Source organism: Rhinoraja longicauda, chromosome 20 (genome assembly GCF_053455715.1).
Source record: "Rhinoraja longicauda isolate Sanriku21f chromosome 20, sRhiLon1.1, whole genome shotgun sequence".
In the NCBI taxonomy this organism is placed as follows: Eukaryota; Metazoa; Chordata; class Chondrichthyes; order Rajiformes; family Arhynchobatidae; genus Rhinoraja; species Rhinoraja longicauda.
In genome coordinates this window covers 33,382,558-33,398,408 of record NC_135972.1, presented here as the reverse complement: position 1 = coordinate 33,398,408, position 15,851 = coordinate 33,382,558, and the positions used below count along the sequence as shown (strand labels likewise).

At 41.7% G+C, this 15,851-nt stretch overlaps 1 protein-coding gene across 1 annotated transcript in view; it reads left to right on the top strand.

Moving 5' to 3' along the window:
• The window catches only part of ptprq (protein tyrosine phosphatase receptor type Q), a 151,571-nt gene that overhangs the window by 47,923 nt on the left and 87,797 nt on the right, over positions 1-15,851 (top strand). Inside the window, exons 22-25 of the mRNA XM_078416669.1 lie at positions 5,480-5,652; positions 13,399-13,882; positions 14,454-14,615; positions 14,713-14,892. Coding sequence (XP_078272795.1) covers positions 5,480-5,652; positions 13,399-13,882; positions 14,454-14,615; positions 14,713-14,892 — 999 coding nt within the window. The remainder of the gene's footprint in view (positions 1-5,479; positions 5,653-13,398; positions 13,883-14,453; positions 14,616-14,712; positions 14,893-15,851) is intronic.

The following is a 15,851-nucleotide window of genomic DNA, read 5'->3' as shown; positions in this document are numbered from 1 at the left end:
ACTGGTGAAAAATCACCTCCATTCACAAAAACTATTAATTTTGTGATCAGTGTACTTGTTTAGTTTATCTATTGGAATTAAAGTCAAACAACTTTTTCTAAACTCCTCAATTGCACCTGTAGTATTATTGCTGATAATGAATTTTATTTAATGTATCTACAGAATGTTGCTTTGTAATTTTGTTTGCCAAATGTATAAGTAAGGCTTTTCTTTATTTCGTTTTTTATTTCACTTTTATGGTTATAAGATATACATTAGAAAAGTTAATCTTCATTTTGGTTCCCAAAGTCACAACTAAACTGGTGGCAATAACAATGCATCCCATTTAAAGCTTCCAGTGTCACATGCAGTTTTAAAATTTAATTTTTCTCCCTCTATGTTACCAATAAGAATGTATTATTATTTGAGCACACATAAATGTGATCCACAACCCCTTTGATGTCTTGTTTGCACACCTCGCCCTTCCATATCTCTAGTCTCCCTCTCCCCTGACTCTCAGTCCGAAGAAGGATCTCAACCCAAATCGTCACCCATTTCTTCTCTCCAGAGATGCAGCCTGTCTCGCTGATTTACTCCAGCATTTTGTGTCTCTCTTCGGTTTAAACCATCATCTGCAGCTAGTCATCGGTTTGTCCTTTATCGGTTATACCTGCTTTATGCAAGCTGCAATCTTAAAGGCCCTGTCCCAGTTAGGCGTTTTTTAAGGCGACTGCCGGCGACTGTCATAGTCGTAGCAGGTCGCCGAAAAAACGGCGACTGGACCCCCCTACGACAATGTCTACAACAAGCTACAAACCTACCACCTAGTCAACGGAAATTGGAGGAACAGCACCTCATATTTCGTCTGGGCAGCTTGCAGCCCAGTGGTATGAACATCGACTTCTCCAACTTTAGATAGTTCCTCTGTCCCTCTCTTCCCCTCCTCCTTCCCAGATCTCCCTCTATCTTCCTGTCTCCACCTATATCCTTCCTTTGTCCCGTCTCCCTGACATCAGTCTGAAGAAGGGTCTCAACCCGAAACGTCACCCATTCCTTCTCTCCTGAGATGCTGCCTGACCTGCTGAGTTACTCCAGCATTTTGTGAATAAATACCTTCGATTTGTACCAGCATCTGCAGTTATTGTCTTATACTACACTGATGAATGATCAGATCAAGTCTACACTTGGAATTCGCCAAAGTCAGCACCGGCGACAACCTACGTCACCTGGTGACAACCTATGACAGCGCCCTTAGGAGACGTCAAGCTACGCTCATTGGCGTCAAAATAACAGTCGGCGAAATTTTTAAAACATTTTCAAAATCCAGCAGCGTCAGAAAAACGCTACGACTCTTTGGAGACGACTCACGACCTTGTGGCGACAGCCTAGTCACCTGTGTAAGAAAATAACTGCAGATGCTGGTACAAATTGAAGGTATTTCGACCCGAAACGTTACCCATTCCTTCTCTCCTGAGATGCTGCCTGACCTGCTGAGTTACTCCAGCATTTTGTGAATAAATACCTTCGCCTAGTCACCTGTAGTCGCCTAACAAATCGTGGGACAGGGGCTTAAAGCAGAATGTTTGGGCAACATGATAAAATATATTGTTAAATGGAGCTTTAGCAGTGTAATAATAACAAAGTGAGTTGTTAATTCGGTCTTTATAGGTATTTTTATTATTAGCCAAAACTGAAAATTGTGAACTCTGTACACAATGCAATTTCTACCAATGAGGTGGGGTGTGAGACGAACACAGAGAGACTTCAGGAAAGGTTAAGCAGTTAACTAAATAAACAGGACATGGCAAATGGGAAATTATATGGAAAATGTTAGATCCATCCACTTTGGTATAATAAAGACAATGAGAGTATATTTTTTAAATGATCAGAGATTGAAAGGTGTTTGTATTCAGATTGACCTAAATGATCTTTGTGCGTGAATCACTGGTGTCAAAATGTTTATTCAGCAAACAATTAGAAAGGCAAGTGGCACAACAACCTCTACACCAAAAGATTTTGAGTATCAACGCAGCAACATCTTGCTCCAAATGTATAGGGCACCAGTAAGACTACATTTGGAATATTGTGTATGTATCATTTTCTTTCCTAAATATGTACTTGCAATAGAGGGAGTGCAATGAAGGTTAACCAGATTGTTTCCTGAAATGATGGATTAAATGGCCAAAGAAAACTAATGAAGACTAGACCTACACTCCATTGAGCTTAGAAGAATGAGAAGTGTTTCACTGAATGTACAAAATTCTTACATGGCTTGCCAGGATATATGCAAGGATAACATTTATATGATTCTGAAATTACCAACATTTGTTGGACATGTGTTGTCATTCATGTTAAACCTAAGAAAACAACACAAAATAAAAGCACGCTGATATTAGGAACTGCAGAAACAAGAGGAAATTCAGGCTTTATTTGTGGAGGAAACAGATAAGTTAAGGTTTCAGGTTTGGACTTCTTGAAACCAAAAGAAACTACAGATGAATTACATTACATTAATAATATAAAAATGTTGAGAATCAAACACATGTCTCAGTGAAGTAAATTGAATGAAAAGTCTGAAGAAGGGTCTTGACCCAAAACGTCACCTATCCATGTTCTCCAAAGATGCTGCCTGACCTGTTGAGTTATTCCAGCACTTTGTGTTCTTTTATGAATGAAAATCTGTATGAAATGTAGGAAACTGTTAAATAGCAGATAATATAAGTAGGCTGCAACCTTAGGCACACTGACTGAGTTAATAAAATGGAAGATGTTTGTGAGGCACAGAATATTTGAACAAATTATGCTGTTGGTGAATAGCACAATACAAAGGGGAAGTTGGTGTTTGTTTATTATTGTCACAGTGAAAACCGGTGAAATGGGTAAAAAGGAAGTTTCCTACAGCTGAGAAGCCAAGTAGAAGAAGCTATTTCACTAAAAGAATGCACACCACCCTGTCAACACAGTGTATTCTCAGGAAGCACTTGGGTCAAGCAAAAATTGTGTTTCTTACCCTCGCCCTCTTGAAAAAGAGGAAAAATCGGAGTTCTAGATAAGGATGTCATAATCAATGATAGAGCCAAAAACGCAATAAAGATTCTTGAAGAAAGATGAGGTACTAGTTCTTGAGCGTATGTTGTGTCAACACTTGGCAGATCACGCTATTATTGGCCAGTTTATGCGGGGTTTCAAACTTCCTTTCCTATGTTCTGATCCACTTAGTGTGCAGTTTATTTGAAATATCTTCCTGGAATTCTTAAGGGCCTGTCCCACTTAGGTGATTTTTTAGGCGACTACAGGTGACTAGGCTGTCACCACACGGTCGCCGGGGTGTCGCTTGTACGGTCATGAGTCGTCTCCAAAGAGTCGCTGGATTTTGAGATGTTTAAAAAATGTCGGCGACTTTTGGTTTGACGCCAATGATCGTAGCTTGACGTCTCCTGACGTAGGTGCTGTCGTAGGTTGTCGCCGGTGCTGACTTCAGTGAATTCCATCGGCGACTACCTACGTCAACCTACATCAACCGGCGACAAGTATCGGTGTCAAAACTGGAGGCCAAAATGACATGAATTGCCCTCAGTTATCTTCAGTTGTTGCTGACAGGGTCTTAGCTTGTCATAGCTTGTCGCGGGTGGACGTAGGTTGACTTCAGTTGTCGTAGGTTGCCGCCTGTGTGGTCGTAGGTTGTCGTAGGTGCGGTCGTAGGTGGACGTCCTAAGTCGCGATGATTGGGTCGCCGGTTGTCGGTAGCTTGCCGTAGCCTGACGTCGACTAGGTGGTCGGTTGCGGTAGCTTGTCATAAACATTATCGTAAGGGAGGGTCCAGTCGACAGTTTTTCGGCGACCTGCTAGACTATGACAGTCGCCTAAACAATCTGGTTTCCAATTATTGCTGCAAAACAGGATTTAATATTTTATCAGATGTTTGATTAGCCGATGGCCAATATTAATTGCAGGCATCTGTGAAGCTGGGACAGGCCCTTTACTTGGAAACAATACAGAATGCTGTTTCAATTGTATATAGAATACAATGTCAATAATTAATTTCTTTACATTATTGTTTTTCTCTCTTTCATGTAATTTGTGTGATTATCAAGTGGACAGCATTGCCACATTTTTTTTTGTTGTGAGATTGCTTTGCATTTGAAGTTTCCCTTTGGAGTAAAATTACAAATGTTGCTAATCTGCCACCATTAGATGGCAGTAATTGACAGAAATTAAAGAGAAAGAAAAATACAATAATACTGCTCTCATGTAAAAGAATACTACTCTCAGTACTGATAAATAAAACAAAACTATATTCTGTTTTCCAATTATTGCTGCAAAACAGGATTTAATATTTTATCAGATGTTTGATTAGTCGATGGCCAATATTAATTGCAGGCATCTGTGAAGCTGGGGAACTGAAACATGAAATGACCATGGGCACACTTCCAACATGTCAGCTGCCAGTTCGGCCGAAGTGTGAAAAATCTGCTTGAACTATTATAGTAATCTTCTCAGGTTCTAGATTTTCTCCTGTATCATGTTTAGCCCTCTGAAGGGGGTGAATGTTATTGGAAGCAGCTTCAGAGTTACTGTCAGTTGTTGTTGCTCCTCCACAGTTCTACTTCTTAGAGGCTTCTCAAATGTGAACATGTGGACTTAGACCCATAGCCTGAATCAGTTACAGAATTCTGAAAATTCTATTGATCGCAGGAAGATTATTAATTCTCATGTATTTTGTTTTATTGAGCTGGATAAAACAATTGTGCTTTTATCCATATTATCCATGAGGTATTCTTCTGTTCTATTTGCATATTTCTCCTCAATTTTGATTATTTCTACATTGCGGATCTCTTGTGCTTCGAAGAGTGGGACATCTGATCATTTCTATTGTGCCTTTGAGGCTTTGATCAACTTGTGGTGGATCATGGACGATTAACATTTGCTTTACCTTGCCCACACCGACTAACATGTCCCTTCTACACTAATCCCACCTGCCTGCGTTTGGCCCATATCCCTCTAAACCTGCCCTATCCATGTACCTGTTTAATTGTTTCTTAATAGCTATACTACCTGCCTCAACTACCTTCTCCGGCATACATGTGCCGGATACATGTGTTGGATCTTCCTACAATATGACCAAAATCATTGGGGCTTTGGGATTTGGAACCAAATCCTTACACCCCAACAAAGCACCATATCTAATCCTTTAATCAAATGTGCTTCACAAAATAAAATTAACCATCAGAGCATGGACTAGGAATCTGATAACATACTGTGTATATTACTAAAAATCATTTTGTTATAGGTACTGTGTAGGAAGGAACTGCAGATGCTGGTTTACACCAAAGATAGACAGAAAATGCTGGGGTAACTCAGTCCGACAGGCAGCATCTCTGGAGAGAAGGAATGGGCGACGTTTCGGGTCGAAACCCATCTTCAGACATTTAGTCCAATAGATATTTATGGCTCAAATTTCACACCACGTTTTGTCAACACTAATTACTCTGCTCTTTAGTTCCAGGAGAAGTGTTCGATTTAAAGGCAACAGAAGTTGAAAGCAGATCAGCAAAAATAGAATGGGGAAAGCCTCGTCAACCAAATGGAATAATTATTCAGTATCAAATCATTATCATTCTGTTGGAGTCTCAACTATCTGTGCAAAATATAACCTTGACAGAAGATCATCAGGTATTAACTTCATTATATTTCAGTTGGATATTGTAAGTTTTTATTCTTTTTTAACAATACCTCTGCGAATGTCAGATTTTATGGGCCAAATTTTCTTTGCTGAGACTATAAATCATTCAACCCTGTACATAAGTTATTGATATTTTGTTATATACCCTATTATTTACAAATAGAGAAAATTGTTACATTAGAATAATTAGTTGTTGAACCTATGTAAGCTGGGTTGTTTTAGAAAACCACAAAAACTTTATATGCCATAAATCTGAAGTTAAATCAAGGTTTATTATTGTCATGTGTAGAGATGTACACATGCTTTGTTTTGCATGCTATCCAAACACATCAGATATACTGTACATAAATACAATCAAGTCAAACTCAAGTACAATAGATAAAGGAAAGGGGAAGATAGAGAGTGCAGAATATAGTTCTCAGCATCTCAGCGCATCAGTTCCATTGACAAAGTCCAATGTCCACAATGGGGTAAAGCCATGTAGGACAGTATCCTAGCTTAGGAAAAGACCATTCAAAAACTTGATAACAGAGGGAAAGAAGCTGTTCCTCAGTATTCTGGTGCACACTTTCGTGTCTGTACCTTCTGCTGGACGGTAGCAGGGTGAAGAGGAATGACCAGAGTGGGATATATCTTTGAATCTAGACACAAAATGCTGGAGTAACTCAGCAGGACAAGATAATGTTGGCTGCTTTTCTGAAGCAGCTTAAAGTGTAGATGGAGTCAATGGTGGAGCATCCGGTCTGTGTGATGGACTGGGCTACGTCTACAATTCTGCAACTTCTTGGGTTGAAACCGGGAACTACTGGAAACACTCAGTAGGTTAGGCAGCATCTATGGGAAGAGAAAATAGATAGTGTTTCAGTTCAGATTGTTATCAAGCCATGTAATAAACAAAGATGAAAAGTTGATAGAATGAAGCATAGTCTGAAAATATTGAGTCAATAATGTTATTTACTCGAATTGATGATTAAATTTGTGAAAAGGAATACAATGACATTAAGACCACCACTAGGTTAACGAAGTAGGTTTTGATTGTATTGTTTCAAGGAAGCCACATAACAATGTCTTATTTTGAAATACTGCATGTCGAGTAAAAATTGTGACCAAAAATAACTAAAGGAAATAGAAAATAGATGAATATTTTACAAATTTAGTTCCCCATGAACATTTTTTTCAGTTAAGCCATTGATGTTACTCGTTTCTTGGCTGTCTGATTTCTATGTGACTTGACATGTGACAGCATGTAGACAGAGCATGAGTGAAGGCTGGGGATAATATTTCCAAAAACAATATCCTCTTGTCATCTGTGTTGAACATTTATATCTTTTTGCACATTTGGGCCTTCATGCGATGAGAATGCTATGAGGCTGCAGGGTGACTTGGATAGGCTGGGTGAGTGGGCAGATGCACGGCAGATACAGTATAATATGGATATATGTGAGGTTATCCACTTAGGTGGTAAGAACTGGAAGGCAGATTATTATGTGAATGGTGTCAGATTAGGAAAAGGGGAGGTGCAAAGTGCTTGTGCATCAGTCACTGAAAGTAAGCATGCAGGTACAGCAGGCAGTGAAGAAAGCTAGTTGGTCTTCATTGCGAGAGGATTTGAGTTTAGAAGCAAGGAGGTCCTACTGCAGTTGTACAGGGTCCTGATGAGACCGCACCTGGAGTATTGGGTGCAATTTTGGTCTCCTAATGTGAGAAAGGACATTATTGCTATTGAGGGAGTTCACCAGGTTACCAGGTTAATTCCTGGGATGGCGGGACTGACAAATGATGAAAGAATGGGTCGACTGGGCTTGTATTCACTGCAATTTAGAAGGACGAGAGGGGATCATATAGAAACATATAACATTCTTAAGGGATTGGACAGGCTAGATGCAAGACAAATGATCCTGATTTTGGGGGAGTCCAGAACCAGGGGCCACATTTTAAGAGTAAGGGGTAGACCATTTAGGACTGAGACGAGGACAAATGTTTTCACCCAGAGAATTGGGAATCTGTGAAATTCTCTGCCACAGAAGACAGTGGAGGCCAATTCACTGGATGCTTTCAAGAGAGAGTTAGGTTTAGCTCTTAGGGCTAAAGGAAACAAGGGATATGGGGAAAAAGCAGGAACAGGGTACTGATTTTAGATGATCAGCCATGATCATATTAAATGGCTCAAAGGGCCGAATGGCCTATTCCTGCACCTATTTTTCAATATTTCTATGTTTCTATGTCAACATCCTAAAGGAAGAAAAAGCAATCATCTTCTGAAATGAGAATAAAAATTGACATTAAGCTGCTTTATTTTTCAAACCATGTGCATATACAATTTGTCATTATTCAATAAAAGAATTGAGTCCATACATCTTCATTTTGCTTTCTGAACCTTTTCATGTTTCAGAGTTAATTAAGAGTAAACAACATTGTTTTATGTGCCAGACTTGTAAAGATACCATATTTTCTGACATGAGTGATATCAATAAATTAGATTTTGTTAATGACATTCTGGTAGATTTATGATCGCATGCCATTTATAATCTTTATATTCTACTAGACCAAGTGGACCCGTTGGGCCCACAACTCATTGGGTTGCCATTGTGATATGGGGAAAAATCGCACTTTTTTCTTTAAAATAAATGGTTTAAATTTTTTTTTTTAAATCTCAATGAAAATCGCGATTTTTCTTTAAAATTGTGTTTTTTTCTGCATTGGTCTAGCACCCTCCCCTCCCTCACTCCATCCCCGCAACCCGTCTTCTTCCTCACCTACTCCCCCCCTTCCCCTCCCACCCCCCAGTCACCCACTCCATCTCCCCTTATCTCCTCCCCTCCATTCTTAGTGGCTCTCCGGCGGCGCCGCCATTCCCGCCCGTCGTGTTTCCATGGTGACGTGGAACATGGAGGTATTACTGCGCATGGGCGGCTGATGGGCACAGCAAGTGGAAAAGGGATTTATTAAAGTTTAAAATGTGAATAACAAAATATAACAATTTGAACGTTAATAGGATTTCTTGATGCAGGAATTTTGAACATCAGCATCATTTCCTCTTTTCACAACAGGAAGGAGTTGTCAAAAATCACCACAACAAAAGGTAAGAATGCTGCCAAAAGGCTCATCGTTCTTTTTGCATAGATCTCGAAGAGTTCTGTCCACCGCTTCAAAGCTCTCCCTCCTAATCATTGGGCACTCGTCCCAAACAATCAGTCTCGCACTCCTGATCAAATGAACCATGTTGGAGTTCTTCTCAATGTTGCACATTGTATTATCAGTCTCTTCGATGGGTATCTTGAATCGAGAATGTACAGTTCTTCCACCAGGCATCAATGTAGCTGCTATACCAGAGGATGCTACAGCAAAAGCAACATCAACTTGACCTCGAACTTTGGAGAGGATCAAATTGGTGAGAATTGTTTTGCCCATTCCTGCTGGTGTATCAATGAAAAACATTGAAGGAACATTCCTTTTCAAGCAGCTCTTTGCTCAGCATTCAGCAGAAGCTCCTTCTCTTCAACAAATCACTATTGTTCAGGTCTATTGTACTGCAGTTCACTCAGCAATTCTGGATTGTCACCATCAAGGTTCATCCTTCCATGTCTTGGTAGTGGCACATGAAACTATCCCAGTGTCTTGTTGTAATTCACAAGCTTGTCTTGAATATACAACAGAGCCTGATCATGATGCCTCTCATCAATCATGATATTTGGATCATCGATTGTTCTCTGTTCTCTTTGAAGATAATCTTCAGACATTGAATTCTTGAAGCGATCCCATAATTGTTGAGAAGAGTTGATCTCAGCAATCGTCAGCAAAACAAACAAATCTCTCATTGCTTCGGGGAGTCTTGTCCGCTCAGCATCTTCCATCGACTGTTGCCAATGGTCGTCAGTTTACAACAAACCTCTTTCTATGCAGACGTCTTTGAAGGAAGAATATGTCCGTCATGCGTCCTCGATGAATCGAAGGATACTGGCCCTTTTACGTGATGGAGAAGCAGTCTCAAGTAGTAGAGGTCACATCTTGGAGAAACGGTATACACGCGTCCCAGAACGTTGGCTTCAAAAATACCTTGAAGATCTTCCATTATCTTCCCAAACTTCCTTCTTTGCCATTTCTTATTGTTCCATGTGTAAAACCGGGGTACATCAGCGTAGTAGAGTGTTCTTGCAAATTGATCTCGAGAACACAATTCCATGAATTCAGTTAGAGTTGTCCTCGTGATATCCTCATTTCTCACCAGCCGACCAGCATCGACTCTGATGACGACTTGTTGTTCTTGTGGTAGATGTACCTGGAGTCGAATGACAGCGGGGCGTCTCTCATGAGTTGGAAATCCAAGAATTTTAATCCCACTGCTTCCGACGGACCAATGTATCTGCCAGTAAAGTACTGTGCAATTTTGTCATCCCTGTTAACTCCAAAAACTGCTTGATCACTCCCCTTCAAGGTGCACTTGAACGCGTGTTTGACCGAATTTACAGAGGAGCATATCTCAACATTGATGTGACATTTGGACAACTTCAAGAGCTGAGCATTACAGGGCACCACCCATTCAGAAGTAATAGGTTGATCCCGGCATCCTTCTTGATGTCCTGAAATCCTCCCATATCTAGAGATCATCTCCTGTACAGAGGATGTGTATCATTTCCACATTGTGCTTTCGATAAATGGCTTTGGGAATCTCTGCATCTTCCATTCTTCCAACATGGAGAGGTGTGGTCACGGTATGGTTCATGAACAGACCTCCCAACATTTGGTTTTACAAATTCATCATTTTGATGTCCAAAATTCAGAATTTTACATCAAATTCATAATATGGCGCGTAATGCGACTTTTCAGCAAAATAAAAGTATGCACGCCAAATGCGCAAACACGTTGTGCTATATTCATGTGTGAAAAACGACTATTATTTCCAACAGTCTGTAGTTCTTGGACTACATGTACAATGTCAGGCCGATCATGAGTACATTCTGGTATTTATAGAAAGGTTATTGAACAGAAACACTTTTTACAACAAGGAAAAAATGGTTTTGTTTTGGTTTTTCTATTTTGTTTTATCCGTACACATCCCAATTCTCTTGACATTGAATAAAAGAACAATGATCATAAAATGTACGACTAAGTTATGAAGAAAGAATTTCATTTAAAAGTGCACATACCTAATTTCATTGAAGACATACTTGCTCCAGTGGTCTTCAACAGCAAATCACAACGGCCCGGCGGGTGGCGAGGCGAGGATCGGCGGGAGGGTGAGATGAGGCGAGGCCCGGGGAGCGGCGAGGTGAGGCGAGGCCCGGGGAACGGCGAGGCGAGGCCTGAGGAGCAGCGAGGCGAGGCCCGCCAAGCAGCGAGGCGAGGCTCCGTGAGAGGAGAGGCCCGGCTAGGTGAATCCCGACGAGCGGTGTCGCGAGTCCCGGCGTGCGGCGAAGCAAGGCCCGGCGAGCAATGAGGCCCGGCAGGTGGCGAGGCGAGGCTGAGCAAGCCGAGGTGAGGCTTGCTGAGCGGAGAGGCCTGGCGCGAGGCGAGGCCCGGCGAGCGATGAGGCCCGGCAGGTGGCGAGGTCGAGGCTGAGCAAGCCGAGGTGAGGCCTGCTGAGCGGAGAGGCCTGGCGCGTATCGAGGCGAGGCCCGGCGGGTGGTGAGGCGAGGCCCGGCGAGGGGGGGGGGGAGCGGAGGGGAGGGGGGTCGGGCGCTGCACAAATGCAGGAGGGGTTTGGGCCCAGTGGGTCCGCTTGGTCTAATTAGTCTGACCTTTAACTGCTCGGCGGTGGATCCGGGGCTGAGCGGTGAAGGAGACGCCCGTGGCTGAGAGCGACAGCGGCAGCAGCGATGCTGAGCGGGAGCGGAAGGCTCGTCGGCGAAGACAGCGATGGAGACGACCGGGCTTTAGAGCGGCAGCGGTGACCGCGGTGATGGCTGGGCGATGGGCTGAAGGCTCAATGGTGACGGCAGCGATGGAAACGCCCGGGGCTTAGAGCGGGAGCAGCAGCGGCCATGATGGAGACGCCCCGGGTTTAGAGCGGCAGCGGCGGCGGTGTGATGGCTCAGCGGAGCTGGGGAGTGGAGCGGCGGCCATGATGGAGATGCACTGTGTTTAGAGCGGGAAGGAGATGTAGCGGCGACAGCGTGATGGATCAACGGGGCTCTGGGGCCTAGCAGTGATGGAGAAGCCCGGGGTTTGGAGCGGCGGCGGTGACGCTCCCCCCACTTGGGCCGCGGAACTAAACGGGTGTCTGGCGGGAAGTGGGAACTGAACGAAAATGACGATCCTCCCCCCAACTGCACACACGCAATCACCCGGCAGCCATCTTACGTAGGTGTAGGCGCTGGTCTGGCGGCCATCTTACGTGAGTACCGGTGCCGACTGCGCATGCGCTGGTTTTAAAAAACTTTAAAATGGGAATAACTTAAAAAATATAACACCAATTTCAATAAAACTACCATTTTTACCATTAAAACGACAACGGTGAATAAAGTGGGCCTAAAACTGTCGCGCTATCTTGTACAGGTTTGGCTGAAGTTCAGTCACAAACAAACAAACAAGAGTTTTAGTATCTAGATATAACCCAAAGTGGACAGTTGACTCACTATCTTCTCCAGTTATAATGAATCCTTGCTTCTACATCCATAATTTTGACCACCTCATTACTGCCTCAGACAATCTCATTACTGCCTCAAATAATCTAATTCATTTATTTATTCTCCAGTGTAATAGTTTGCCATTGACCCCACCCCCCCCCCCCCCCAAATTCTGTTTCTTCCCCAAGATTTCCATTACCCTGCATTTCTAACCTGCATTGGCTCTCAATGCTTATTGTACTCATGTTTAATATGTGAAAGCCATTTGCAGTGGAGAAGGTCAATAGACAAGTCTAACTCTAACTGTTTTACCTCTATAATGCAGGAATCCCTCTTCCACACTGATGAAGATATCCTGTCTACCCTGTAACCCTAATTCCATCCGTCCAAACTTTGGCAATTTGTCAAATACTTTAGCAGCTACGTGGAGCCCTATTATGAAACTCTGTGACAAAGCTTCTCTTTCTAACTATCCTTTCTTAAAACCCATCTCTTAAACCAGATTCAACATCACACCATTAATGCTCCCATTCCTTGGCTTGGCAAACTCTTTGAGACTTTTTCTTTTGTACGTTATAGGCAATGTAATAAACAATGGTAGCAGTGATAGACACAAAATGCTGGAGAAACTCAGCGGGACAGACGGCATCTCTGGAGGGAATGAATGGGTGACGTTTAGGGTCGAGACCCTCCTTCAGACTGTTGTTGGGTAAATTGAGAATTTAGAGTGAGATATAGGAACTAGCAGAGACTGTTAACAAATGATAAAAAATAATTCATGACAATTGAAAAAGATTCCCAAATTTTAGCAATCAATTACCCAATTAGACATTGACTGCGAGTGATTATAATTGGATGCAGTACTCAGCACTTCATGTCTGCTCTGGATTCAACAGCCATTAACTGTACTGGGTATAACTATTCTATTTCTAAACTAGATTCTCAGCAAAAAATCAAATTAGAATTGAAGGTAAAACATTGGTAAGCAAAATTAAATAATATATAATATATGTGAAATGTAGAAGTTAAATGGCTCAACTTAACTCTAACGTCAGTACTGGAATTAATATTATTTTGATTACTGTGAGTGCTTCACACCATTTAATTTGATTCCATTTAAACATGTAAATCATTTGAGAGGTTTATTGATGGAACCTTTTTCCATTCTAGGAAATTAACAACTCTACTGAATCAATGTATCCTGGCACGTTGGTAACAGAATCCAATGCGTTGACTTCGGAGAATGATGCAGTCATTATTACAGACTTTGATGAAGGCTCTGCTGAACTGTTTCCTGAATCCACATCTTTAGAGCCTGCAGTGACTTCATCTACTTCTCCACCGATTGCGAAAATAATCACTGTTAGTTCAGAACTATCAGGAACATCCACTATTCCAGAGAAAAGCGTGTCTGCATCTCTCCTTGGGCAACTAACATCACCCAAGCAGATATTTCCTACCCCGGCAACTTATACTAAACCAGCACTCTCTAGTACGATGCACTCAATGCCTGCTGCTGGCTCCACTGCATCCTTTACTAAACACAAAACAGCCAGCCCCACAGGGCCGCATGAGACTCTTCCTACAGTCGACGTAAATTTCAAGCTGAGATCATTATTGCGCAGAAGATCAGTTATTCCAGTTGTCAAGGCAGGTGAAATTTCCCTGCCTTCAACCTCTTCACCATTTCTTCCTCTGTGGAGGCTTCTGCATAATGGCCTTCAAAATATCACTGAAGGTAAATAGGTCACCGATCCAGTGTGTGGTTACAACAGGTGTGGATGACTCAGTAACATGGTGATGTAATTAGTGTATACACTTGCTCTTCAGAGTCAACAAAGTATTTTATAAAGAATGTATATCTAATGCCATGAGTAAAATCTGATTATTTTTCTAAAGCAAAAGAGAGACTTAAGAAATAACAGCAGGTTGGTGGTTTATGAAGCACATTTAACTATTTTTATTTTCTGCAATAATCCCTTATTTGTATTTAATTGAAAACCAATTTCTAATATTAACTATCTGTGAGGAAACCTGGTTATTTTAATTGTGCTTCTATCTGTGAATGATATTTCTCACTGGATTTCTTTTCCTGGGCTTCTTGGTGTTCCGTCCATTTCCCTGTCTGGGTAATTTTGTTTTCAAGAGCCAACATTTCTGAATTTTACTAAAAATGAGAGATTGAGATGGTGAAGTTGTTCTTTTTTCCCCGCTACATAATGCAGAGAGTGAAATCAGCCTGCAGGTCATTGACCCGACATCTGACCAGCTGTCCTACATTGTAAGAGAACTTGTACCCTATACTGATTACATTATCAGAGTGTCAGCATTCACCATTGTTGGAGAAGGACCACCAAGCAGCATTTCTTTAAAGACTCAGCAATGTGGTATGTCACTTAGCAAACCATGATGTTTGTCCCAGAAGTTAAAGTTATATTTTGGAATCGTTGAAGTTGACTAAACCGATCTGTTTGGTATTTTTAGTTCCAGGTTCAGTGCGGAACGTAACTTTAAAAAATCTCACTTCCACATCAATGTTGATATTTTGGGATCCGCCTGCTATGTTGAACGGCATAATAAGTCATTACACGCTGTATGCCATGGAGCAAGGCTCAAATGAGGCGTTTCAAAGAATAGTGACGAGCAACAACATTACTCTAACAGGTATATCGTAAAAGCGATTACATTTAAATGTAAATATGGCATATTTTGAGGACCGATTAAATCTTCAGGAAGTTATTAACTCGTATAATTATAAAGGCAAATTATCCAGTTACAACACACCTCATAAAAGACTGTAGTAAAAAAATGTAAGATCCAATTCTCCAAAACAATAGCAAAATGGTCTTGTTTGAGCTCCCCACTAAAAGGAGGCTGCAGGAATGGAGAACTGTGCCTGAAGCTCTTTCGCGGAAGGACATTCATAAACTGCATGTGTAGGAAGGAACTGCAGATGCTGGTTTACAGCGAAGATAGACACAAAATGCTGGAGTAATACAGCAGGAGAGGCAACTTTTCTGGATAGAAGGAAAGGGTGACGTTTCAGGTCGAGACCCTTCTACAGACTTCTGAAATGTCACTCGTTCCGTCTCTCCAGAGATGCTGCTTGGCCCGCTGAGTTACTCCAGCATTTTGTGTCTACATTCATAAACTGGATGCAGGTCAATGGATAGTGATAAAAAAAACTAGGTGGCATGGTTTCATTCGGGTCCCATTCAGGGTTTTCGGGTGATTCTTTGCTGATAGCCTAGTTTTCTGTGAAACCAATTATAACATTTTGCATCCAAAATTTGAGCACTTCTTGTAACTGATATCTTGAGTCAAATTTGTGATTATTAATAGGAGTTTCCAAGACCGTCAATTACCATGAAAAACAAGAAAGAAAATTCTGCTGCTTTCTTTCTCCTGGCATTTTGAAAACAGTTATTCATGCTGTAAATCTCTGTGCAACATATGAGCTTTCACATGTGAGCGCGTGTAGCCTAGTTCACTGTTGAGTCTGACCTTGACTGTTCCGCCTGACCATTTACAACTAATCTCACACCTACCACATTGACCACTGTACCAGATTAGTTTCAAGGTATTCATCTCAGAATTTATACAGTTTGGTGTTATAAAGTCTA